Source organism: Pecten maximus, chromosome 4 (assembly GCF_902652985.1).
Source record: "Pecten maximus chromosome 4, xPecMax1.1, whole genome shotgun sequence".
Classification (NCBI taxonomy): domain Eukaryota; kingdom Metazoa; phylum Mollusca; class Bivalvia; order Pectinida; family Pectinidae; genus Pecten; species Pecten maximus.
Window position 1 is genome coordinate 16,680,364 of NC_047018.1, and position 26,133 is coordinate 16,706,496.

At 37.0% G+C, this 26,133-nt stretch overlaps 1 protein-coding gene across 1 annotated transcript; it reads left to right on the forward strand.

Moving 5' to 3' along the window:
* The first annotated feature begins 20,187 nt into the window (after nucleotides 1-20,187).
* LOC117326408 (gastrin/cholecystokinin type B receptor-like) lies at nucleotides 20,188-25,367 on the forward strand. The gene is made up of 4 exons (XM_033883155.1): nucleotides 20,188-20,377; nucleotides 21,548-21,643; nucleotides 23,308-24,020; nucleotides 25,053-25,367. The coding sequence occupies exons 1-4, from the start codon at nucleotides 20,188-20,190 to the stop codon at nucleotides 25,365-25,367; spliced, it is 1,314 nt and encodes a 437-aa protein (XP_033739046.1).
* Nucleotides 25,368-26,133: the final 766 nt, after the last annotated feature.

Consider the following 26,133-nt stretch of genomic DNA (forward strand, 5'->3'; position numbering starts at 1 on the left):
ACAGACCAGTATAACATTGTAGGTCTCTGGGTCGTAGGCAGTTAGCTACGATCTGATTCAGCCGTATTTATGATGGCGATGCTTTATCACCGTAACATGTACGGTGGTAACATATATACTCAAACTGCTTCACTTTCTTCCTGATATAGTTATGGTATCGATATATCACTCACTTGTTGACGACTGAAGGGCAATCTTCACATACATATCAACTATGAATTCGTGATGAAATTTATAATTTTCGAATAAAAAATGAGAACGAGAGTCAATCAGTTTTGCCTTTGCCTTGACGTCACAGTTTGATAAAATTGTTATCGACCTATTATGTGGAAACAGAATATGCATTGCAATGTTCCGTCTGATAAAATTGTATGAAAGTATAGTTCTCGTCAGTCTCTTCCTATCTATTTTAAGGAACACACACATCACACATCCTCAAACACACGCACACACACACACACACACACACGCACACACACACACACACAGATACATGTATGAAGTAAAGGAAACATGCGATTTCCATTATTCACTTGACTAAGCTAATAATCTTTTGAACAATCGGGCACTGATATTGGTCTGAAAATAACATATAATAACCTGTCATTAACACAAAAAATCTGAAATCATGCTATATTTTATCAGCAGAAAATAATTTTAAACATTATTAAAAGCTTAAATTAACATGAAAATATTGACCTTTCCCTAACCATAGACACAGCGAAGAATACATAATCAAAACAAATACAGACTACACGTTTTGTATGTCACGTACGTTCTTAAACCCTAGAACCAAACAATATATCCAGACTTTAAATCTACAAACATGTCATTGTCAGCAAGCGGACAACTCGGACATGTAAACGCGTTATATATGAGGGGAAGAAGTGATGTTACTGTCTAGAAATGAAATATTCACTTTAGTGGAATGATGACCTCAACACAAAACTCCAATAACTCCATGGCTTTTCTAAAAGCACATAACGATATACCTTAGTTCGAAGTTCCCCTCTGCTGGCCGACTTGGGTTGGTTTTCATACGAGGCTGATTACATTGAGAAGTTTATTAGAACAGGAAACAAACACCTTACAAACTCCTTCAAGTTCACCTACATGTAAAATGACGATGCATTGTCTTTAAACAACAAAACGTTGTTGGCTATGTCGATCGGATATAGCCTAGAAATTAAGGTCACCTCTGACAATTCAACATCAGCCGCTTACCTTGATACTAGCAGGGACAACTTACAACTAAGCTGTATGATTTCAATTTTCCAAATGTTGATATCAATTTCTGGATAGTAACATTCCGCTTTCTACAGTGCGTACATATCCCGATTGATACGATGTTTAATGTGTTCCCATTATCACGATTCCCGAGACATGTCGACTACTGACGGAGAAATTAACAAGACAGTCGAGATATATAGCTTGATGAAGATATCGGGATCGTTTTATAGTTGATATCATGAATCTCATTCGGAAACATTGTATGTCCTTATGCAATATCAAGTAAGACATGTTCGATACTTGTTGATATGCGTAGTTGTTCCGTAGTAACCACCTTAGTTTTCATGTTGGGAATTGGACGTAACCCGGATTTATATGGTGGGATTTGACGCTGAAGCAGAAGACGCTAACTCTCCCGGATCACCTGTTTTTCTTCCTTTATCCTTTTCTAGTGTCTCCATGTAAGTATATGTTCTTGTTCATTTTTTGCCTTCGTTTTATCGGTGTTTTTTTTGTCTTCTGGTTTCGGTGTTATATCGGGTTGTTTGTTGTTTTAACACATATATGTGGCCTGTCGCCCATATTTCATTCATTTCCGGTGGCGTGTCGCCTTTGATAGCTCGAATAATCTCTTAGTTTCCATCATGGCCCCTTTCTCCTGTCAATTGTTGTCCCATGCTGTTTAAACTTGAGAATTATTTTTAAAAGTTGCTTTCTTCTTAAAGGTATCTTAAAGGTATACTATATTTTTCTCGAGTTTTATTTACCATTGTTGGAGACTTACAATTGATTTAATGATATTTCACAAAACTAATCATTACGAATTTCGTTCCTTTCGGCCTTTTTGACAAAACCTAGTTTTATTTTTAATAAGTCGGTTGGGTCATTTTTTCCGAAAGAAACCCTGTCGATATAGGAAGAAAGGTTTCATCTTTTCAACGTTTAGGATATCTAAACATTAATTCCAACACTCAACATGTCCCCACACGTTTTGGCATATGCTATTTAAAAGAGCAGCTTCTAATTGGATGCTATTTGATTCACGATACACACATTCCTGTCAATTACCGTACATCTTTCCACTGCCTACCAACGATACCTCCCCCCTCCACCCTTTACCCAGTCATTGTTATCCATATTTATACAAAGGCCATGCTCATCAACTGGTTCTTGTCCATCTTCCACTGTCACAGTGAGTTTGTTTTACCAATCTCCTATCTTTCTTGTCCACCTTCCACTATGATTGTTGGTTTGTTTTACCAATCTCCTGTCATTGTTGTCCACCTTCCGATATGACTGTGAGTTTGTTTTACCAATCTCCTGTCTTTGTTGTCCACCTTCCACTACGACTGTGAGTTTGTTTTACCAATCTCCTGTCTTTGTTGTCCACCTTCCACTTTGATTGTTGGTTTGTTTTACCAACCTCCTGTCATTGTTGTCCACCTTCCACTACGACTGTGAGTTTGTTTTACCAATCTCCTGTCATTGTTGTCCACCTTCCACTATGATTGTGGGTTTGTTTTACCAACCTCCTGACATTGTTATCCACCTCCCAAAATGGTATTGTGGGTTTGTTTTGTCAATCTCCTACCAATATCCTGTATGCTTACTCTTTTATTTTATTAAAGGCTCATAATGTTTCTAATAGTTTTAACACGAACGTTCCCTGAAATGTTATTGGACTCGTGCCTGTTTAAGACCGCTCATTGTATATTAATTATCCGTATTAGTCCTTGTGTCATAAGCACCAAACTTATCATAGAGTCTGTTTCCCTGTTTCATCAATATGCACCAAGTGCATATGGAGTGGTTAGAGATATTCACCCGAAGTACACCGCTGTGAAGGTATCGGAGAGTATTGCATCTCCAATCCCGTACACGCTCTGGCTTGTCATACAAACATTAGAAGCATCCTTTTATGTCCAATGTCGGAGATACCAACCCGCCAAGTCAGGGTTACCTTTTTACAGAATGGTTTTCTGTTATCTTCCGTGTTTGAACGAGGTGTAGCAGATCCATATCTTAATAAGTCACCAATTGTATAGTGCCTTGAGATTATACCTATATATAACCAATGTCCCCAATGAGTTGTGCCGTGGTGTCTAATAGGACAAGTCCCTTTGAGCTGAGGAGGAATACAGAGGTTCCATACAGCAGTAATTGACAGACATTTTGTAAAATCCCCCTAGTGTCTGTCTGTCGTTCTTCGTCTATGGAGAGCATAACAAGGGTAGCTTTTTCGAATAGCTTTACCGTCTAGGGAAATGCTTCACACTACCTCTCAAATTATTGTAATTTTCTAACGATGATATCTTCAGGGCGCGTGGGTAGGACTCCGACCACTAAATGGCCATATTCAAGAAGTTGGTAGACCGTCAATAATGTTATCAGTTTAATTAAATGTCACACTGGTCATTTTCCTCGTTTATATCCGGGTCAGACAATAGTGACATTACCCATGTATAAACACGGGGCATTTGTGTACTGTAATATCGCAATGAGCTAGTGATATTTGTCATTGATACGGTAAGCTAACCTTAACTAAAATGTGACACTGATGTCTTTATATGTGCCCAGTGCGATAAGGTAATATTTGTGTACGATGGGGGATATAAGAAGACATCAGTTTTATACGTGTATATAAATAGTGAGATTATTTCCCTCGCCATAACAATCAGGTAACATCTGTTGTCTCTGTGTGGCGTAGTTGCTGCTGTGCGATGTCAGTGGTGTATAAGAGGATACAATTGTATTAATGTTCCATACTTAACTGTCTATTTTGCTGAATTCAAAATGATACTGGTTTCCCCGTAATTAGTTAGTGTTATATAGTTACAATTGGATGACTATCAGTTGTCTTAGTTAACATTGCAGGACTGGTCCTACATACTTCTCTCAACCAAAGTGACGTTTGAATATAGTCGATACCTTATAAGGAAATGTCATCAGCTAGAATCAATTCATCCTTTTATCACAAATATATCGCAAGTGTACCGTAACAGAATATTTACAGACATACAGGCAGAACTTAGATGACGAGTCGCCAAATTGTCTCAAAGAGACAAAGAAAATGCATGAGATGTGCCATAAAAGTAGGAATGGTTTGATACGATATTCGAAGGTAATAAAGTAAGATAGTTCGATCATTGATTTTTAGAAACATCATAAGGAATTAAATAAGGAGTACATTAGGTTCAGCACTATAGTCTGATGGTTACAGCCTTCATCACTCAGTAATCATTTATATATTAAACTACAGGATGAATTTACGAACGGCGCAGTAACATGGACGATATTGGCAGTCTTTAAACACGATTAGAGAATAAAACGATTGACCTATATTTCAGCATGTAAATAATATGGAATAAAGCACAAGCGTTTGTAACAGTACATGTACACCCGAGATACGTGGCCGTGGTCGAGACTTCTTTATCTACAGTAGCATGGAAACACGCTAACATGGAATGGCTTTTTGGATAAGATTAATTAATTGAAACTGTACGTTTTCCTGCGACCTCTGAATGGGCGATTGCATTTATGAGTTGTGTGTTACGATGGAGTACATTTTCATTGCATAAATGGTGCGTGCACTACCAGATAGGACTCACATATCTAAATGCCCAGACAACGATTTCATATTGAACTCAGAAAACTCAGGGTGTTTTATGTCCTCATGGAAGTAAACGGTGAACGACATACATAGCTATTGGAATCTAGGGGTCATTCTAGTAAACAAGAGACTGAACAAAGACTGTACTATACAGGACGGAGGTGTCTGAGTACTAACATCAACCCCCATTCAGTTGTATAAACACTCTGTTGTATTTCCCTTATATGTCGTTATTGAATCAGATTGTGGTGTAAGCAACTATATACTTCAATTTACAGTGATTCGGTAGTGTAGGAATACAGCTCGAGGTGTTTTAGGTAAAACAAATTAAACACTGCAGTTACTTTCGGTATCAATAAGCCTAGATATATTTTTAAATCTGTAAGCATAAGCCATAAGTAGAAAAATGAAGCCAGTTCACAAGTTATGACGTTACAGAATGAAAGAAATTTAGTTTGCTAATATACTTCACAGGGTTTATCCCAAGACAGATGACATGCGCTATGGCGCCACTCACTTGAGCATTAACGCACGTTATTCAATTTATCTGCGGTCCTGTTCCATGTTATATACAACACGGAATTCAATGCTGTTTGCTGTTGTTATTTACATTTTTCAGATTTTTAACATTCGCATTTTCGGTTGCAAGAAACTTTTTTAATTCAGATTTTTCTATGTCTGTTCAACATGTAGAACAGCTGACGGAACTGCCCATGGAGTTTTGGCTTGTGACTTTCCCTGCAAATAATGTAGTGCGTGAAAACAATCACAAAGATACTGATATCATTTCTAAAATTAAATCGATTCATATTTTCGATTAACATTTTATGATATTTTCTGTCATATTATAAGCAAATATTTGGCCGCGCTTTAGATATGGTTACGTAAAAAAAAAAATACACCACATTTTGCATATCACTACCTGTCAGTTATATGCGACATATACATATTTAAGAAATAAAGGTCTGTTCAAGAAAGACCATATGCCTTGCACTATTGTCAACAATGACTTTCAATTAATGGGAGACAACCTACTCCGTTTGATAAGTGATCCTTCACTCATTATCTATAATCAACTGGTAAATAAATATCTATAAAATACATACAGACAACTCAATGAAGCCAATAGCAGCTGGAAGCTTATTAGCGTCTAACATGATACACCTCTAATATTGTCTAGTACACGACGTTTTGAGAGCATAATAATCTGGCTGGTACCGGTGAAACTAAAATGCGGAAGCATTTATTTATTTATTTATTTATTTATTTAACTAGCTTTATGTCTGTGAATACGGCCTTGCAGTCTTTTAGCTGACGAGTTGCCGAAGCCTTGTGTTATCCCCAGGCCACACGGCCTGCTGATTGGCCTGAGGTCTCCTTTGACTCTCATAATACCAGAGTTGTTGTGAAGGAACTATATTATAGTTCCTGGTAAATCACATTAAACAGCTATCATCAACTGTGCACAATCGACTGAAACATATATAAAAATCATCATGAACTGGAAAGGAGTCCTAAATATTATAAGTCACTCTCTATACTATTTCTAAACCGAGTTGAGACGACTCCATTGCGACAGTAGATGACAGAGCTACACAGATAAATGATCACGACAGTGACTTATCACAGCCGAATAGAGAAATTTTGGAATGAGATCGCTTTTATATCTCCAAGATAACCAAAACCCGGGTTTGTACATTCATCAGTTTACATGTTATATCGATTACTTATCTGAAATCGACAAATGTAAACATACTACATGTTCGTGTCTGGAAGAAAGATCGAGACGTGATGCACTGGTACATCATTTCTGTCTCTGACGTCTAGAATTTAACATACATTGTATAATAATTCGTTAAGTCCCAGACAATCTCAGCATTTATAATGTTCGTAACTTATAGCCACGCTATCCCAGGAGCGCTATCTTACGGAAGCGTATTAGGGCCACTATAAGAAAAAAATAAATCGTACGTACGATTTACTAATCCGTACGTACGGATTACTAATTCGAACGTACGATTTCCTAATTCGTACGTACGGATTACTAATTCGTACGTACGATTTACTAATTCGTACGTACGGTTTATTTTTTTTATAGTGGCCCTAATACGCTGCCGTACTATCTATTCTCCTATCATCACATAACAAAACGTAAATAAAATGAAACAGACAATTAACATCCCTTGTTAGTTTTTACAATATAAATCAAAGATATCGACATGATTTTCGAATGTGTATACATGTTGTTGCTATTCATTGATGTTATAGACCTACCGTAATTCAAATTCCGAAACCGAACCCCCGTGAACGTCTTCTGGTAGCGATTTTTATTTGACCGATTAGACATCGGCATCTGTTTCAAACGAACAATCCTTGAAATCGATGTCACCTACTTTTAGGACGACTCTCAGTTAGCATTTTAGAGTTGATACCAATACAATTTGGGTGACGGATAACTAATCATGTTGCTCTGACGACATTCCATTTATCTGACACCAAAATTGTATTCATATCAACTGTATACTGGTATCTGGTAACAATGCACCGCTTTAGTAGTTTAAGCTGGTAGGTGACACCTAGAACGTGCTGTACGTTGATGTTTTGACCGTTTGAAGGCGAAACTCAATATTTTGTAAATGACGTATGTTGTTAATGGAGCAGATCAGTTCAGTAAAGAAATATCGATGATCCGTTGTCTTGTGATGTGTGGATATTTTTATAACAACTAAAAACTGTTTGATAAGGTACATATCGATAAACAATAGGATCAGTAGGTTGGTCTCAGAGATCTCGGTACAGATCTCAACATTCGTTAATGTTACATTGAGTACCTGTGTAGTTTTGCTTATTTTCGTTCCTCATTAAAATATTTTGTTATTTTAATGTTTATTGGATATGAATTACGCTAATACCAAAGTAACTCGCATTGCAAGTAATGAAACAAAAAGACATTTGTTGTCCTCTAATTAAATTCTTACCCATAAAATACGCCTTCACAATGTATTGATAAGTCGGTTCCGCGCGACCACCTGATATTATGTGTTCTGGTGACGGTTTTCCGAAATAAGATGGCAGAATCATTAACGTTGGAGTAACTAATGAGTATTTCTAAACCTCTTTCAATAAATAAGCCTTTCGTAACGGCATTGCATCATAAATATTGTGCTGTAACAGAGGAAAAATATCACAAGATACGCGTGAGTCCATTTTTAAAAGTGTACGCAATGCCCTTTACCGGATTTCCTTTTGAGGTAACACCCTCTTGGAATCGACATTAACCGTTCTTATTATGTTATATCCTGTCCCATGGATATTTTCCCGTGAATTGACAGACGCCACTAATGATTTAGCGGCCAACAACTATTACACTTGCAAATTAAGAAGGAGAGCAATAAACTGAAATTGAAATGACACCAATCTGAAATGCTTCTGCAGATCGACTGGTTTATCATTAAAGCCTTTTTGTCATGTCTTGTTCCTGATATCACAATTAAAATCTGATTGCCAGTGAGTTCCATTAACAAGCTGTATTCCGTCTCCCGCCGTGTGATCATGATACAATTATCCGCAGTGCAATCTACATTGACAAAGATTGGGACAATGACAATTTACTGCAACGTTTCTTTATTTGGGACAGAAAAGGATAAGAAAAGTTTTACGTACTGGGGTATTTTTCCTATGGTTTACGTAATCAAGTTACACTTGAGAATTTTCGCGTTAAGTAAACCTTGAAGGATTGGCGCATCACGTAATACTGGAGTGTTTGTGTGTAAACCTTCGGGTATTACGTTAACGCTTAAACACCCAAGTTTACTGAAACACTCAAATCCTGAAAGTGTTACTTAAACGCGTGAACCTTCGAGTATTGCTTTAACGTGCCAAACTTTCAAGTAAAACTAATACTTGAGAATTTACACGTTAAAGTTAAACTCGAAGGATTGGCGCATTAAAGCAATACTCGAAAGAATGGGTCGTTAAAGTAATACTTCAAGGTTTCTGAGTTAAAGTAATACCTGGAGGAATACCTCGTTAAAGTAATATTTGAAGGAATAGCTCTTTAAATTACTACTTGTGTGTTTAATACGTGAGGCAGTATGCGCTCTGGGAATAGACAAAACAAATTGTATTCCAAATTCCTGACCTGATCCCGAGTGTGTCCCTAAAGGTCAAAATACAAATGCACAACATTTTGTTGAACCCTCTAATATTTACAGTATGTGTTTGTATTGTATGTTTGTATGTCATGGCATCAAACAATGCCTTCAATGTGAGGAACATTTCACATCATTTCCAATCTTATTAAAGGTTGGTATCTTGCAGTTGTTTGAAATATACAGCATTCGGTATCAAACATAATCATGCATTTCTAATAAACGTATCAACACAGTTCATATCCAAATGGCTTACAGACATTTCCATGAAAAATACTACGGCATTTTGTGTCAAAAGTTATCGAAAAGGTGGGGTTTCAAAATGGATTAAGAAGCAAATAAGATAACTTAAATGTGATATTCGTAGTAACGGAGCCCTACGTTTAAAAATAGGCATTGAATTCCAAACATGTACAAGCGCAAGAATATAGCGCCCTTTACGTGCAATAAATGAAAAAAAATTCATGATTTTTTTTTTTTTTAAAAGCTACAGTATCAATTCTTTTTTGAGAAATTTGTTCGATCAACAGAACAACAGTAGTGCATCCTCGTGGTTTGGAATGTATATACCATTGTAAATAGAGGGCGAACAATGTGAAAGAATTTCTAGAAACTGTGTTCTAGTCCAACAAAGGCTTTACAATCTGTATCATGCAGAGAGGAGTAAAGGAAGACTCCTGCTTTGATAACATATATGATATCTCCAAAGCTCTGATAGCATATGTGATATATCTAAGGCTTTGATAGCATATGTGACATCCCCAAAAGATCATTGATGATTTCTTTTGATATTGAAGGTAGCTAGGAAGGCAACATTTCTTTTATTTGTGCGAATTCCAACATCAGGGATCAGTTGGTGTTCTTCGCGCTCTGGCGAAACTGTCGAGTTTTGCTTGAAACTCTTCATACATGGTGTGCATTTGGCGTGGGAAGACTGGCCATAAAATGGATCCTTTAAATTGGGATGTACCATCATCAACACCAACGATTTTATGTTCAGGTTGCGGCTTTCGTTTCTGATAATTCCTGACACACATGCCAATCTCTTGATCATCGACAAAGTTATTGCCATCTGCTTTTAAAAACATCAAGTAACTAATTGTGCTGGGGAAGTCTTCTGTTTCTAGCATATTTCTTGGTTTTAATGCATCTCCTAAAGATTACTTTACAACCCACTTCTACACAACTATCTCTCATTGTGAGAACGGTATTTATAAGGTTTTTAAAGATTCCACCAAATGCGATTTTATAAATGGAAGTGCTTTGATAATATAATATTTCAAATCATGGACATGGAAGCTATTTTTTGTATTAATAAAGAAAATAGAAAAAAGTAATGAGAAAAGAACAATGAGACTGGCGTATATGGGATATATTGTTGCAAGATTTGTTTAGTCACTATCAGTCATGTAATATATCATAACAGCGATGGTCATTTAAAGACGTGGCCTACACAAGTCAGTATTACTTGTATGCGTGCTACTGGTTGCTAAATACTAGGAAAGGCACATGTATATATTAAGGTTTGGAGTATAACAGTGTGGTCTGTTATACCCTCTATCGTTCAACAAGTCATCGGGGTGACACACATCAAAACCAAAAATCAACAATTTGCACAAATGGTAAAGCTTTGATCTTTGGGTAATAATAGGGTAAGAAATAAAGCTCTCTTTACGCTAAATAATTTTGAATGAATTGAATATGGAAGACATTGAAAATGTCAATTGTTCGCAAATATTTGACATTTTTCACTACAACCCAACAAGTCCTGGTCTACTGATGTATAGTTAACCGGACCTTCTCACTCTTTCCAAATAGAACAGTAATATAAACCACTTCTGATGACTGGTGGACCGTGTGATTTACTTTGATATGATTTCATTTCTTTGCTCTGCGGTTCATCAGTCTGATCTCCAGTAGGTTCTGCTGTAAAACTCTCGTGAACAAAAATCTTCCATTACTTTCACTTCATCCTGATCTATAAGTCCGGTTATGAGTTTTATAACTTCGATCAGGAATATTTATGTCACTTTCCGCTTTAAGTTCACATATCTTCAGACTATTTAAGGGTTCATGATTCAAGAGATCACTCTGACCGAGAAGCTGAACTCAAGTACCAAGATATCACTCTGACCAAGAAGCTGAAACCGGGTACCAATAGGTCACTCTGACCGATTAGCTGTACCAGAGTACCAAGAGATCACTCTGACCGAGAAGTTGAACCCGGGTACCAAGAGATCACTCTGAACGAGAAGTTGAACCTGGGTACCAAGAGATCATTCTGACCGAGAAGTTGAACCTGGGTACCAAGATATCACTCTGACCGAGAAACTGTATCCGAGGACCAAGAGGTCACTCTGACCGAGAAACTGTACCCGAGTACCAAGAGGTCACTCTGACCGAGAAGTGTACCCGAATACCAAGAGATCAATCTAACCGAGAAGATGTACCCGGGTACCAAGATATCACTGTAACCGAAGAGGCTCTAATATCTTAGATAAGATCGAAGATTTGGTTTGCTCGCTAGAGGAAGTTGTACATGCGTACAAAGAGATCACTCTGACCGATAACCTGTACCCGAGTACCAAGAGGTCACTCTGAGCGAGAAGTTGTACTCAAGTGCCAAAAGATCACACTGACCAAGAAACTGAACCCAGGTACCAAGAGGTCACTCTGACCGAGAAACTGTACCCGAATACCAAGAGGTCACTCTGACCGAGAAGTTGAACCCGGGTACCAAGAGATCATTCTGACCGAGAAATGTACCCGAATACCAAGATGTCACTCTGACCGAAAAGTGTACCCGAATACCAAGAGATCTCTGTAACCGAAGAGGCTCTAATATCTAAGATAAGATCGAAGTTCTAGGTTTGCTCGCTAGGTAGTGCTAGAACCTAGATCTAACATACTTCACAAATGTTGTGATAAAAATATCTCCTAGATTCTTTCAAAACCTCATTATCATAGTTCGACTTTGTATCACTTTTTTTTTAATTGAAGTCTCCAATGATCACGATGTGCGAGTAGCCTTTAAATTGTCTGTATCAATGTACAGCTAACATGTTCCCGTGATCTATATTCTGACCCATATACTTTCTGTAAAATTGTAAGAAAATGTCACTTCAACCAATGAGTGTCCCATGCATATGCAAAGTGCTACACCTCTCTTGGGAAATTTAGGGGAAATGTCATATCCTGGAATTACATGCTCAGCTCTACTGGGTAGAATCTTTATTTCTTGGGAAATACTTTGTATTTTGTGTTACTCCAACGCATCCCTGGGCTGACTTAATCATCATTTTAAGTTCATCTAATTCACTGGTGAGGCTATCGGAATTGTAAACATATATTCTGTTTTGTGGTACATTTATTGTTCTTTTGAGAATATTGACGTCAGAGTAATGATAACTAGACGTCGGAGTTTTGACTGATTGGTTAGCAATATAGTTTTATGTCTTGTTCGTATCAGTTTTAGGGAGACGTTTGATTTGAAAACGCGTTATGAGGCACTTTATTGCTATGATATACTTACCGGGACATTTCATAAAACACAAATAATGTCCATTTAGGAACTTTCATCTGTTGGTCGAGATGGGAATTTTTTCCTTCTGATATTAATAATATTAATTTTTAGTTTTATATACCGCGATATCTATATACCCTAACACATACCCATTTTCATCTGAGTCGACTGGAACACAGCAAAGTAAAGTATCTTGTTCAAGGATACAACACAGCGCCCGTGCCTGGACTCGAACTAACGATCCTTTAGTCACGTATCTCTCCGTCCTACTGATCGACCACTGTACCTCCGAGTGTGTCAAGGTGGAAACTTTAATTTTCTGTGGCGATGTAGTAACGTTCCTCCTGTTTGTCGGTGGGGAAACTTTCAGCGGACTGAAGTTAGCAGCGGATTCGTTATTCGTTTTTTGCGATTCGAATAACGAATCCGCTGCAAATAACGAATCCGCTGTCATCAGCAGATTGGAGATTCAATTCTTTATGTTAAATTGATATTTCTTTTTATTGACATTTTGACGTTGGGATTCAAATAAGAAATCCACTGAAGCAACGGATTTGTGATTCAGGTTTTTTTTTATGTTCAATTGGTATTTTTCTTTTAAAATATGAAAGGTGATTCGATTGATGAATCCAGTAGCCGATTAGGGAATTCATTTCTATATATGATGTAAGAACGTGGTAATGCTCATTTAAACGTTATGGTTCGAGAACACTACTCCGATTCGGGCACCATAACGTCACAGGCGAAATATATTTCAAAACCGATGCCCTTGCAATGGAATGTAATGATTTAGTTGGTGTTTTTCCCCCGTACGTTTTAAGTAAAGCAGGTGGTATTAATTGCGGTTCGTCCGTCTGTCTGTTCGTCGGTCTGTCACTCTTTCTTTCCTTTCCGTTTTTTTTGGAAATAATGCACAATCCTCAAATATTATTGAAACTAACACTTTAACTAACAAGCAAGTTCAACGAGTTCCCTTACATAGGAAACTGAATCCCAAATCAGCTGCTGCAGCGTTATTTGAATCCCAACGAAAAAATATCAATAACAAATATCAATTAGATATTAAGAACTAAATCCCCGATCCGCAGCTGTCAGCGAATTCGTTATTCGAATCTCCAATCCGCTCATTATTGGAAACTCCTATCATATTTTATAAAAAAAAAATACAAATTGAACATAAGAAACTGAATCCCCTCTCAGCTGCAGCAGCTGATTCATCATTTGAATCCAAAGGTCAAAATATCAATAAAAATATCAATTAAACATTAAGAACTGAATCCTCAATACGCTGCTGGCAGCGAATTTGTTATTGGCAGCGGATTCGCTATTCGAATAACGAATCCGCTGCTGTAACGGATTCGTTATTCGAATCTCTCTTAACGAATGATGAATCCGCTATTAACTTCAGCCCACTGAAAGGTGGGCATGTTTTCCCTGTATGTCAACGTGGGAATGCTCGTGCTGTGTGTCGGGTTGTATTATGTGTGTCGAGGTTGGATTGTTCGTCCTGTATGCCGTGTTAATAACTTCAATTCTGTGTTGTCGCCAAGCCGGCAATGATAAATGCTGAGTAAGGGGTCCTATGGCGCCATTGAACTAACAATGTAGCTTACTATTAGAAAGTTGTAGCCGAGCAGCACGTACTGTCTTTATTGAGAGCAAATTAATCGTTTTGCTTTCAACACATCATTGCAGAGTAAACCTCCAGATTGAAGTTTAAAATTGATTAAATTTAACATGCACATCCAAGGTTCAGAAGAAATAAACACCAAATGAAGAAATTGAACTTTTCGGTAACCGAAGACAAATCATGACATATTAAAGTACACGTGACATTGAATGAGAGAAACGTTGATATTACCGTGGTAACACCACTGGAATTGGAACCAATTAAAGCGCTCTGGATTCCAATATTAAAATTCAAGGCAGATGGACGAAGATAACACTAAAGTGCGGATCGGAGCATGCCGCGGCTACATGCTTCCGTGGAGTGTTTTAGTCAAGCTGGTGATGGGAATCTTATTAGAATGTATGTGTTTTAAAAGCAGAACTAAAATGGTTTCAATTGCCGATACTTTCGTTAAATTGACGAGTAATTTGTTGCATCGCATTGGTAACAAACTGCAACTCTCAAACTACAAGAAAGGTTTGAAGGCCTTTCAGGTGTGTCAAGGCCTGGTGTAAAAGTGTTTCTGATCCTGTAAAAGATTTCATTACAGCATCGAGACAAGTTCGATAGAAAACGTTACAGGAGCTTTCTATGATCGTCAATAGAGTTCATATGACCGTTTAACACTTATTGTGTTTGTCAATAAACTAAACATTTAGAATTGGTTTCGTTTTACTTTATTTTGCAGCGAACTAAACAATTTACTTTGTTTTCCAGTGAACTAAACGATTAAACATTTCTTTCGTTTTATTTTGTTTGTTAGTCAACGCAAAACATCAGGTTTAACAGGTTTATCATGGAACTTGAATTGAAGCGTGCGGTAATATAAGGAATTATCAAGGGGCCATTCATTTTTGGAAAATGGATTTAAACACAGTTCATTATGTTCTTCTATGTAGCGTTCAGCAACACACTTACAAACATCGAATGGACACTTTCGGTGATCTATATATCACGTCCAGTAACACACTTATATATCACAAAATTGACCATAATGAGCGTAAAGCTTTCTGACAAGACAAATAAAACTAATGCTTCCCAATCTGCTTCAGTGTGATGTGTGATGCTTTGTATTGGGACTGCGCTTTGAATAATGATAGTGCTAGAGGAACCAACCAGTCTAGTTCCTGTATGACTGGATCATTGCTATATCTGTACCTACAGGAACTAGTCTGACGGGATCATTGCTATATCTATAACTACAGGAACTAGTCCAGTCCTCCTGTATGACTGGATCATTGCTATATCTGTAACTACAGGAACTAGTTTAGTCCTCCTGTATGACGGGATAATTGCTATATCTGTAACTACAGGAACTAGTTTAGACCTCCTGTATGACGGGATTATTGCTATATCTGTACCTACAGGAACTAGTCCAGTCCTCCTGTATGACTGGATCATTGCTATATCTGTACCTACAGGAACTAGTCCAGTCCTCCTGTATGACGGGATCATTGCTATATCTGTAACTACAGGAACTAGTTTAGACCTCCTGTATAACGGGATCATTGCTATATCTGTACCTACAGGAACTAGTTTAGACCTCCTGTATGACGGGATTATTGCTATATCTGTAACTACAGGAACTAGTTTAGTCCTCCTGTATGATTGGATCATTGCTATATCTGTAACTACAGGAACTGGTCTGGTCCCCCTGTACCTACAGGAACTAGTTTTGACCTCCTGTATAACGGGATCATTGCTCTATATCTGTAACTACAGGAACTGGTTCGGGCCCCAAAGTTGTTTTTTTGTTTGTGAGTTGAGTTGATATCAAACACACAATCGATTAGTCTAATTAAACCAGTTTCTCATTATGTTTTAATCTCCGAGCTTCACATTCTAAACGAGGCCATATACAAACTTAGACACAATCTCACTCCAGTTTAATTAGAATGTTCCTGAAAACCGATTTATTTCCAAACGCGTCATATGTTCTGTAAACAATTAGTTATGCAGACAGTAGACTTTTCCGTTCAATTGTCGGGCATTTTAATTAATACTTCATGTTAAAAAAACATTGTTTGCTTTAACCATTACTGAAAACGTATGTCTGTTATCATTGTATCTTAACTTATTACTTCTGTGCTATATTTTTTGAACATTCTTGGAAATAATTTTCCTGGTATTAGCATCCTTGATGAATGTCGTGGATTGGTGTCTATCAAGAAAGTGATTTAAAGTAAAACATATCGAAATACACTTATTCTACGTCAAAGAATCCATTGTCATAAATAAACCTTCAATGTACAAATAATTATTTACCCGAATACAAAAGCGCCATAGACATGCTGACGTCCACGTATGACTCCAGACCTACCTAGGAATATTTGTTCGGTGTACAAAATATTATCGACTTGATTAGTACTGCTGACGTTTTTTTACGCAAGCTGCATGATATTGACATATACATTACATTTCGGTAAATGGCCAACAAGGTTAATCCTCTTTGCGCCATTGTAAATGAATATCTCGGTATGCTAACGTTGTACAGTATATTGATACACAAATGATTGATACAAGGTCGATATTTCACTTCTTCGTGTCACAGTTGGCGACAACGTGATCTTCACAGCCAGAATATACATCCATATATAGTCCTTCTATACAGCGCGTGATTACACGACGTCAGTGTTACAAAACATCAGGATATAAAGGTCATATTGTTTGGGATGGCAAGATTTATCTCTCCATCTATCTAGACAAAAATGACAGAACGAGTCATTGGCCTGGGCAACATTAACGTGTTACCACTTGCTGATGGGGACCCATCCTTCCGATATTATTGTCGTGGTATATTATTAATACGACTTTTGACCCGGTTGTACTTTCAGCAGTAGGTTCGATGTGAATCGTCGCGATTCTTTGATTAGCGGATTATCAAATGATGGTTTTAACGAAATGCAATCAACAAGATTAACTTTCATGTAATTAAAGTATTTGATTTCATGTCTTTTTTTCCCCTATATATCCTTGGTTCTGCTAATTACCCCAAACATCTCAAACCCACTGCTTGATATGCTGATGAACAGAACGGTTTATAAACTGGAGTCGTGAGGTGGGCTGTTATATTGAGTATTACTATCGACATTCGGGAACGATTATCGATTTATACCATTTAATTAGAACAAGACCGTGTCACATAACACCCATTATTGTCCCTTTACATCCTACTATTTGTCTACATATGACTGAATATTTGTACATTTGGTGCCTTACTAGTGATTAATTTCCTTATATGACTGATCAACAGCATCTATCAATCACTGGACATATGTACAGTTGGTTCCTTGTTACCGGTACTGATCCTTAAATACAAATTGTGCATAGATCATGTCATATGATATACAATCTATTTATTTGATAACAATTGCGTGATATTAACTTATTGCTCTCGTTGATCCGAATGGAAGTTGATCCATAATAAAATCTGATCAGAAAATCTAATCCTGGTCACCAACGGTGCGCCACCTTATCACTATAATTTAGATATGAGCATCACCTTTTAAATTGACATCGATGCTCATTTCTCTTAAATCACAAAGGAAATACACCCGAACTCAATGTACCTTGAAGTTTCTAAGTACCCATTTAAATAAATTGCTAGACAAACTTATATATCTTTCTCTGAAATATCAACATAGAATTATTTCTAGGTAAATAACTGATGTTGCCGACGGTCGAATGTACTTTAGACTTTTCCGAACGTGATCGCCTGAGATAGTCCGAGCCGGTCTAGAGAACACGTCCTATTACGTAACATGCAATTGCTTCACACGTATTTGCGTAAGCCTCAGTAAAGTGCTGACGGTTTCACATCTAACAACAGCCGTCTATGTTGATACTACTACGGTTCATTAACACCAGTCCAGGACTTTTAGACTTTCATGAATAATGTTTAATTTTCGTCCACGAATTTGATTGCCTATAGTCCCCTCGTTTGCATGTGAAAACAAGCTGATGTCCTCTGTAGGACAATTTGTGTTGTGGCGATGGAGACGAGAATGCATGACACTTGTTTATTTATTACATTCTCATGCTACACTGTACATGTGGTAAAGAAGCATCACTGTATTTACAGGACATTTTTGTCCTCTATTTCTTATGCCTTTTTCTGAAGGGATGTTATTTCAGGCCGATTCAGAGACTTCTGTGCGTACACCACCAAGTATAAACGTATGATATTATAGAGAATAGTTATTTAGAGGTCCCTGAGGTCAAGAGGGGGTCGTGATAAAGATATATATAAATTATATACACACAAGTGTTCACCTGTCTACTGTATAATGATAACGTGGCGGTGTTGCTCGAAAGGTGTGGTCTCCGGCGATGTTAATTTCCTATAAGGTTGGGCCTTAAGATTTTTCTTAACTTCAGAGAGCACCCACCGATACATTGCTTTGTGCCATAAAAAATTAATCGATCTTAATTAACGTATTAAGTACCTATATTACTAAAGAAAAAAAGCAGATTATCACACAAAAAAAGAAGATAAAAATGATCATTTATTTGAACGAAAATGAATGTTTTAACCATAAGCTAAATACGAAAATACTAGAATAGTAAGTACACCGCTGATGATATTTAGTTTTGAAGGATTTTGTGAAAAAAAATCAATTTTTATTTGTGAACAAATGACATTATTCATTATTCTGTCCATTCAAAATTATTTATCGTATTGAGAGCTTTATCACTGACCCTAACCCTTCCCAAAGATCAAAACTTTTACCATTTGTGCAAAGTGTTGATTTTTGGCTTTCATGTATGTCACCCCAATGACTTAATATAACAATCTGTATCACGGATAAAAGTAATGCCGACATGTGTAGTCTTCCTTCGACAATGTCCATTGCTGTTTATTATAATTAGGACGTTAAATACAATACACTACACGACCGATAGTGACTTAACAAATCTTGCAACAATATAACCCATATAACCAAATCTGATTGTTCTTTTGACATTATTTTTAACATTTCCTTCAAGCAAATAGCTTCTATGTCAATAATAAATAATAATAAAATATTATATCAAAGCACTTCTATCCTACTTATAAAATCGTGTCTGATAGAGACTTTAAACACCTAATACAGTACCGTTCTCACAATGGGAGATAGGTGTGTAGGTGCGAGTTGTAACGTTGTCTTTAAGAGGGACATAAAACCAAGAAATCTACTAGAAACATAAGACTTCCCCAACACAATTGGATGCTTGATATTTTAAAAGCAGATGGTAATAACTTTACACATGATCAATAGATTGGCATATAGGAAGCGTTTCAGAAACGAAAGTCGCAATCTTAATATCAAAACGTTGGTGTTGATAGTGATACGTGGCGGGAAAATCCCATTATTATCCATAAAGGATCTTGTTTTATGGCCGGTCTTCCCACGCAAAATGCACACTATGTATGAAGAGTTTCAGTAAAAAAAAAAAAAGGAAGGACATTTCATCACAAACTCTGGTGTTTCTGGCCCTCGCGTATTTTTCACATCATCTCAAAGGGAAAGAACTTAACCCTAACGTTGAAATTCGCACTGATGAAAGAGAAACTTTGACTTCTCTGCTACCTTCAAGCTCAAAGGAGGTCACCAATGATCTTTTGGAGATATCACATTTGCTATCAAAGTAGAAGTCTCCCTTTACCCTATGTTTCTCCTCTGGAGTTATAGATTTAAAGTCTAGACAGCTTGGACAGTAACACAGTTTCTAGAGAATCCTTTCACATTGTTGGTCTTCTATTCACATTGGTATTTACACTCCAAACCACGAGGATTCAATACAGTTGTTCTGGGTAAAAGTGAAGGCGGAGCGGACACATCATGGAAATAATGTTCAACTCTAACATGTCAGTTTCAAGTATATCTAATACATTTTATTTCATTGTGAAACATTAGTCATAACCATTGTTCCATTGTTCTTGGACGTAAACATCTTGCAAGAGAAAACATTATGGAGCGCAGCATCTTTGGAAAGCGGACGACAGTCATACCTAACGGTACTCATGTCTTTATTCCTAAAAGTTCTGATTACAAGCTCCATAGAATTTTCTATTGCGGCCAGAAGAAGCGGAACCTTCTTAAATTTGATGAGCATAGCCCTGCCTGATTGTTACCTTCTTGTCACAGTAGGACCTTTTCCTGGAAGCGATAATGATGCAAAGATTACAAAAGCCATCATGGAAGTATCTCATGGCTTGTGAAAAATGACAATGTCGTCGTTGATCGAGGGTTTTTGGATGTTTTGCCAGATTTGAAAGCACGTTGTTTGATAAAATGCTATATTATCTAAAACATGGGGAAATTTAACATTACGACATACGATCTAACGATAGATCCATACTAAATCCAGAAAGGTATTGGAGTAATATCACCGACGATTTAATCAATGACTGTTGTTTAATTACACATCTTGCCTCCAACTATTTCACTAATGTCACATGTTAGAATATATATAGTAACAGCCCGTCTCGATTGAATCCGAGAACTCATATGTGTTAGAACACCACAGCGCGCCTCAGTGGATAGGGTACAAGCTGACACGCACCTTAGTGTCCACACCACATTAGCTCAGTGTGTGAAAGATCAGCCAGATCTTAGCAGAAGTGCCAAGTCAATATTTGTCAAACTTGTTGCGATTGCGGTTAATTGTGATTTTTCAAAATTAGACATGTACTAGTTAGGTTTATGGTTATCGGGGAACATGACGGCTTTTTTGAAAGATGAAATTTCACTTTCGTGGTTTATAAATGTAGATGTCAATCCCTTTTATTTCAGTTCATAAAACAATATTTCAAAGCAAAGCAGATTTTCCCCTATGCTCATTTTTTAAAAATGACATAGCAATATTCTGAATAAGTTTTTATTACTTTGCACAAAACTCCTTATTGCCATTTTTGGGCAGTTTATTTTATACTCTTTGAAGATTTGAAGCTATATTTTTGATCTTCAGAAAAAATAGTGCAAAAAGAGCATATTCTTTCTCAAAATTCGTTACATTTTTATCTTCTGTTTTTTATGTGTTCAAAAATGTAACCTCTTGTATTGCATATTTGATATCTAACATGTTGTTATCAGCATGTTCATACTTAGTTTCCTCAATAAAGTGAAGCATTTTCCCTAAAAAACATTTTTGATATTTTGGCGGATAAAGTCGCTATATTCTTGTGTATGTACAAGCTTGTAACCGTAACTAAGAAGGCTACCAATATCACATACAGTTTATCGTATTTGCTTGTGAGGCTATTTTGAAACCCGACCTTTAACTACCTCTGATCGGAACAATCGCAAAAAAATAGCACCGAGAAATTAAACACCTTTACAGTACTACTGCGTTAATAACTTATGATTTTCTCTCTGTTTCAGTGACCTTTGTGTGTATTCCTATGACGCTTGCCCAGAAAATATACCCGTTGTGGATATATGGAGAGACTCTTTGTAAACTGACGCCATACCTCCAAGGTAATGATTTCACCATTTGTCGATATATGGAGACACGCTTATTGGAAACTGACGCCATACCTCCAACGTAAGAATATGAACCCGTTGTTAATGTATGGAGTGATTATTTATAAATTTACGTCATAACTCTAGGGTCAGGATATTTACCCATTGTTAATATCTGGAGAGACACTTTGTGTAACGGCACAGTTCAGAGTATAAACAATGTGCGTGACGTTCTTTTGATAATTGATAATTCGGAATGTTATATAATTCATGGGCTAATGCACCTCCCCATCCAGATTTTTGGACATTTCTTTTGTGTAATTTAGACAAAGAAATTGGGAATATTTTCTAATCTTGATAAAATAGGAACTGCGCTGCGGATTGACCTTGAAACGCTTTATCTACTGCTAACGTTTCACGTCATAGGTCTAACCGTATGCAAGTCGTATTTATATAGGAGCTTATCAAAGAATTATAATTCGAATGTCGAAATATAGAATTTACAGGAAATTGCTTGAAATTATATATACTATGCTGGACCGGCCAACTTAAGAGAATGATATCTTATGGCTCATTGTTACCAGAGAAATCTTCTTGGCGGCAATCCTACTTGGATTCGTCCGTATTGTTACTGGGTACACGCCATGGTATTTTATAGATAAAGCATTTTTTTATTATTCTGAGCAGGAATGAAGCAACCCAGTTAAAAAACGGAACATCATCTTTGGTATAAGGAAACAACTCAATGGTACTTGATACAAAGGTTAGATAGGAACAATACAGTTTGTCTCTGCCATTAGAGCATTAGAGCAATACTGTAAACGCTGATATTTACGCAAGGGGGAGGGGTGGTGTGACGCAGAGTCATTTTGATCTCGAAAATTTCCCCACGCGTATAATTTAGATTTAGATATCAATTTGCGTAATCTCGAACTACAAATTGGTGGATCGATCGCGAAAATTACCCTCATGTGTATTGATTACATATATCGAAATCGTGAAATTGACCCCCGCGAAAATAACTACGCTTAAATTATGAAGGGAATCGGACAGTTTCTCTAAAATATTTCAGTTTAAATAAAATTCTTGCATCACATCGTAATACAATACATCCATAAGTAGGATTAGAAAAAAACAACAACAAAAACCTGTAAGCTTAGATTAATTCCTCTTCTAAACCTTGTATCAGTTGATCGATTTTAGTATTTTGAATTGGATTTCCTTTCATCTAATTGACAGCCCTAGGGCTCTTCGGTTCAGTATTGTAAGCACTTTTGTCTGTGCTGTATCAGATTCGTTGAACTTAAACATCTTCAATTGAGTATTGAAAGCACTTTTTCTGTTGCATTCGATTCGTTGATCAAAATATCTTCTGAATTTCTATCCTAGATTGTTCTATTCCGTTAGATATTATGTATTTATCATTACTGGCATCATTGGCAAGAACATACATATTCCTATGTTCGAGTGATTAAGATATTCATCGAAGATACTAGACGTTTCTGTTTTACTTAACCTAATTTAATTGTGATATATATGTGCTGTTTACCTAGGCCGCCCACCGTTATAACCTGTTGACTCCGGCGTCCACTCACAAACTCATAGTTACGTTAATTGACAGCCAACATCAGCATCTCTAATTCAGTATGTCTATTTTTGTACCTCTGTTTGTGTTGTAGGTGTGTCCGTTACTGCCAGTACCCTCACCATTACCACCATGAGTATCGACCGGTGTCTAGCCATTAGACACCCGATGAAATTCCGTAACGTCCGTACAACCAAGTATGTTCGCATCGTCATCATCTTCATTTGGTGTGTGTCCTTCCTGTTGTCCGTCCCCATATTGTTCGTCCGCATAACGGTGTCTCACGAGATTATACTCGGAAACGTGATGACGTATTGTATGGAGGAATGGGTCAACATAACAAACAGACAGGTTTATGACGTAACATTACTTTTTATTATATGTATTATTCCCGGAACCACGATCCTTGTAGCATATCTTCTCATGGGGAAGCGTCTGTGGGTCCCAGACCGGAAGTTAAGTGATGACACCCGGAAGTCCAGGGGTAAAAGGACAGACAGCGAACGAGAGAGGAGTTTACGAAATATAACAAGGAACCGACGGCGCTTGGCCAAATTGTGTATCACCATAGCCATAGTGTTTATCGCGTGCTGGACACCGTACTTCGTGGTCAACACCTACCTAGACTTTAGCATGGACGTGCGTGCGGCTGAACGCCTCAGTCCATATATGTTATTGATAGGACACGTGCATTGTGTCACGAATCCAATTCTCTACTGCTTTTTACACAAATCGTTCAGACATTACGTCATGAGGTGTATACTTAGAAGTGTAAAGAAGGAACCGTACAAAGCTGGGTTCGGACAGGTGAGTAGACTTAGGGAGGCTTATGATGTGAGGAATACAATGGAACAGTTATGTAGCCATATATACGACAACATTTAAAAAAATCGGAAAGTTAAATGAATAAATGGGCTCTCGTGATAAATTTGCGTGAGAGTCCGGGTGACATTTTTTTTGTATAAAGTCAAATAAGAAAACAGCCTTTATCTGTATATATGCAACTTTTGCAATATTTATTTTAATTATAGTGCACTCGTTTATGTTATTGCTCCATAACTTTAAACATATTCAAGTTAACCCTTACCTTATATCTACTATACATAATCCCCGTAGAAACCAACTTTTATTGACGAACTCTTTTTTCTTGAACAAATTATCACGCCGTTGTGTCAGCAAGTAAAAAGCGACGTTACAGACGGCTACGTCACATGTTACATTATGGGCTGATAATCTAAATTAATAAACCAATAAAAATGCTTGTTACAAACAAAATTAAATCATTATGCTGTGCAAATGTGTAAGGAAACATGGAATTTCTGCTGTTGCAGATGTGTACGTGTTGACATACGTGATAAGCCATTATCCTGATAATAATTTCATTTCAAATATTTTTATTGACGTTCTATGGTATAAGTCAAAAGGGTCGAATAACAGGCCAAGCCTATAGCTATATTGAAAGATCTCCTAAGGTGGCAAGTGGATCGTATAAATATAAATATTAAATATTTAAATTTACTTTGAAATGAAAAATTACATGTATAACAAACATTTGAGGGAGGTAGCTCAACCATAAATATTCACACATCATTCATATATTTTGATTTTATGGACATATAAACATAGTATTTTATCATAAATTTTTTAATGTAAATTATATCTACAATATGCATAGGTCTTGCCTGTCAAAAACTCTAATAATGTTTGATGAAGTGGTATACTGTTGTCAATTAATTTGCTGTTTCATTATTTCCTAATATTGATGTTTGTAGAATTTTCTTTTCAGGACAAATGTAGAGAAATACATTTTAAATATTGCATTTCCCCTTACATTAACAGGGCTATCTCACATTCAACAAATCGACACCTTTCCGGTCGTTCCATAGAAGTTCTGTCAGATCAGCCAGTATCCGATCGAGAAGACGATCCTCCTCGTCTTCCGGAAATAACTCTCCGCGGTTTGAAGGTATGAATGGTAGTCCAGTGGCAAAGCAGACTCTACCACAAACGTTTGATTACAGACGGTCTGTGATTGCCGAGATAAACGAAAGCAGTGGAAATGATGGCGATATAAATCAACGAATTATTAACTTTTCGAAACATTCCCAACGAAAGAACCGTAAAAACAGGATTCCCGACATTGATCTATGTTAACAATGAGGATAATGTATCGGTGAGATTACGTAATGGTGATTCCTGGAACAGCATCGGCATCAACAAGCTGATTGATATAGATGTCTAGTTTTCCCGGTGAAGCAGACTTTAAACATGCTAAAATATACGTACATTCCGTTACTATGGCGTGTAACATGTGGACTTTTGAATGTAGGTGCCAACATATTCGTGAGTGTTTATGACTGATAGAAGCTGTGATTTATTTGACATTATTTAAATACTTCGATCAAATAAAATTGTTATTGACCTCGGCAAGGTCATACGGGTGAAAAGCAGGGCAATACAATGCTATATAACAGGTTATATAACACAACTAACAAAGTAATTGCTAGTGACGTATCTATGCCAGCTCTGCTAACTTCCTCCAACTTGAATGACCAGTATACCGTGTGTACATTAAAATTGTTTGTACGAGATGGTAAATATCGTCGACAGGTAAGCGCAGACTGTAGTGATAGTACACACGCAAAGTGGTTTCACTTGCAAAGAAGTGTACTCGACTACTCTAGTGAGCGGCCGAATTGACTGTAAATGGACTGTCGATTCGGCTACATTTATTTGATGTGCAAAAGTCTATTGAAACCCCAATCCCATTTAAAACATGCCCAATGCAACGCATTAAGATAGCTTCTTTCACCTGCCGCCTGAAAATGTTGCCCTCTCTGTCAATCATGTTCGAATTAAACACATCTTCTTAGTAGTGTATGGACGACACCCAACGTCTGATGAAAGGGGTGTTAGGATA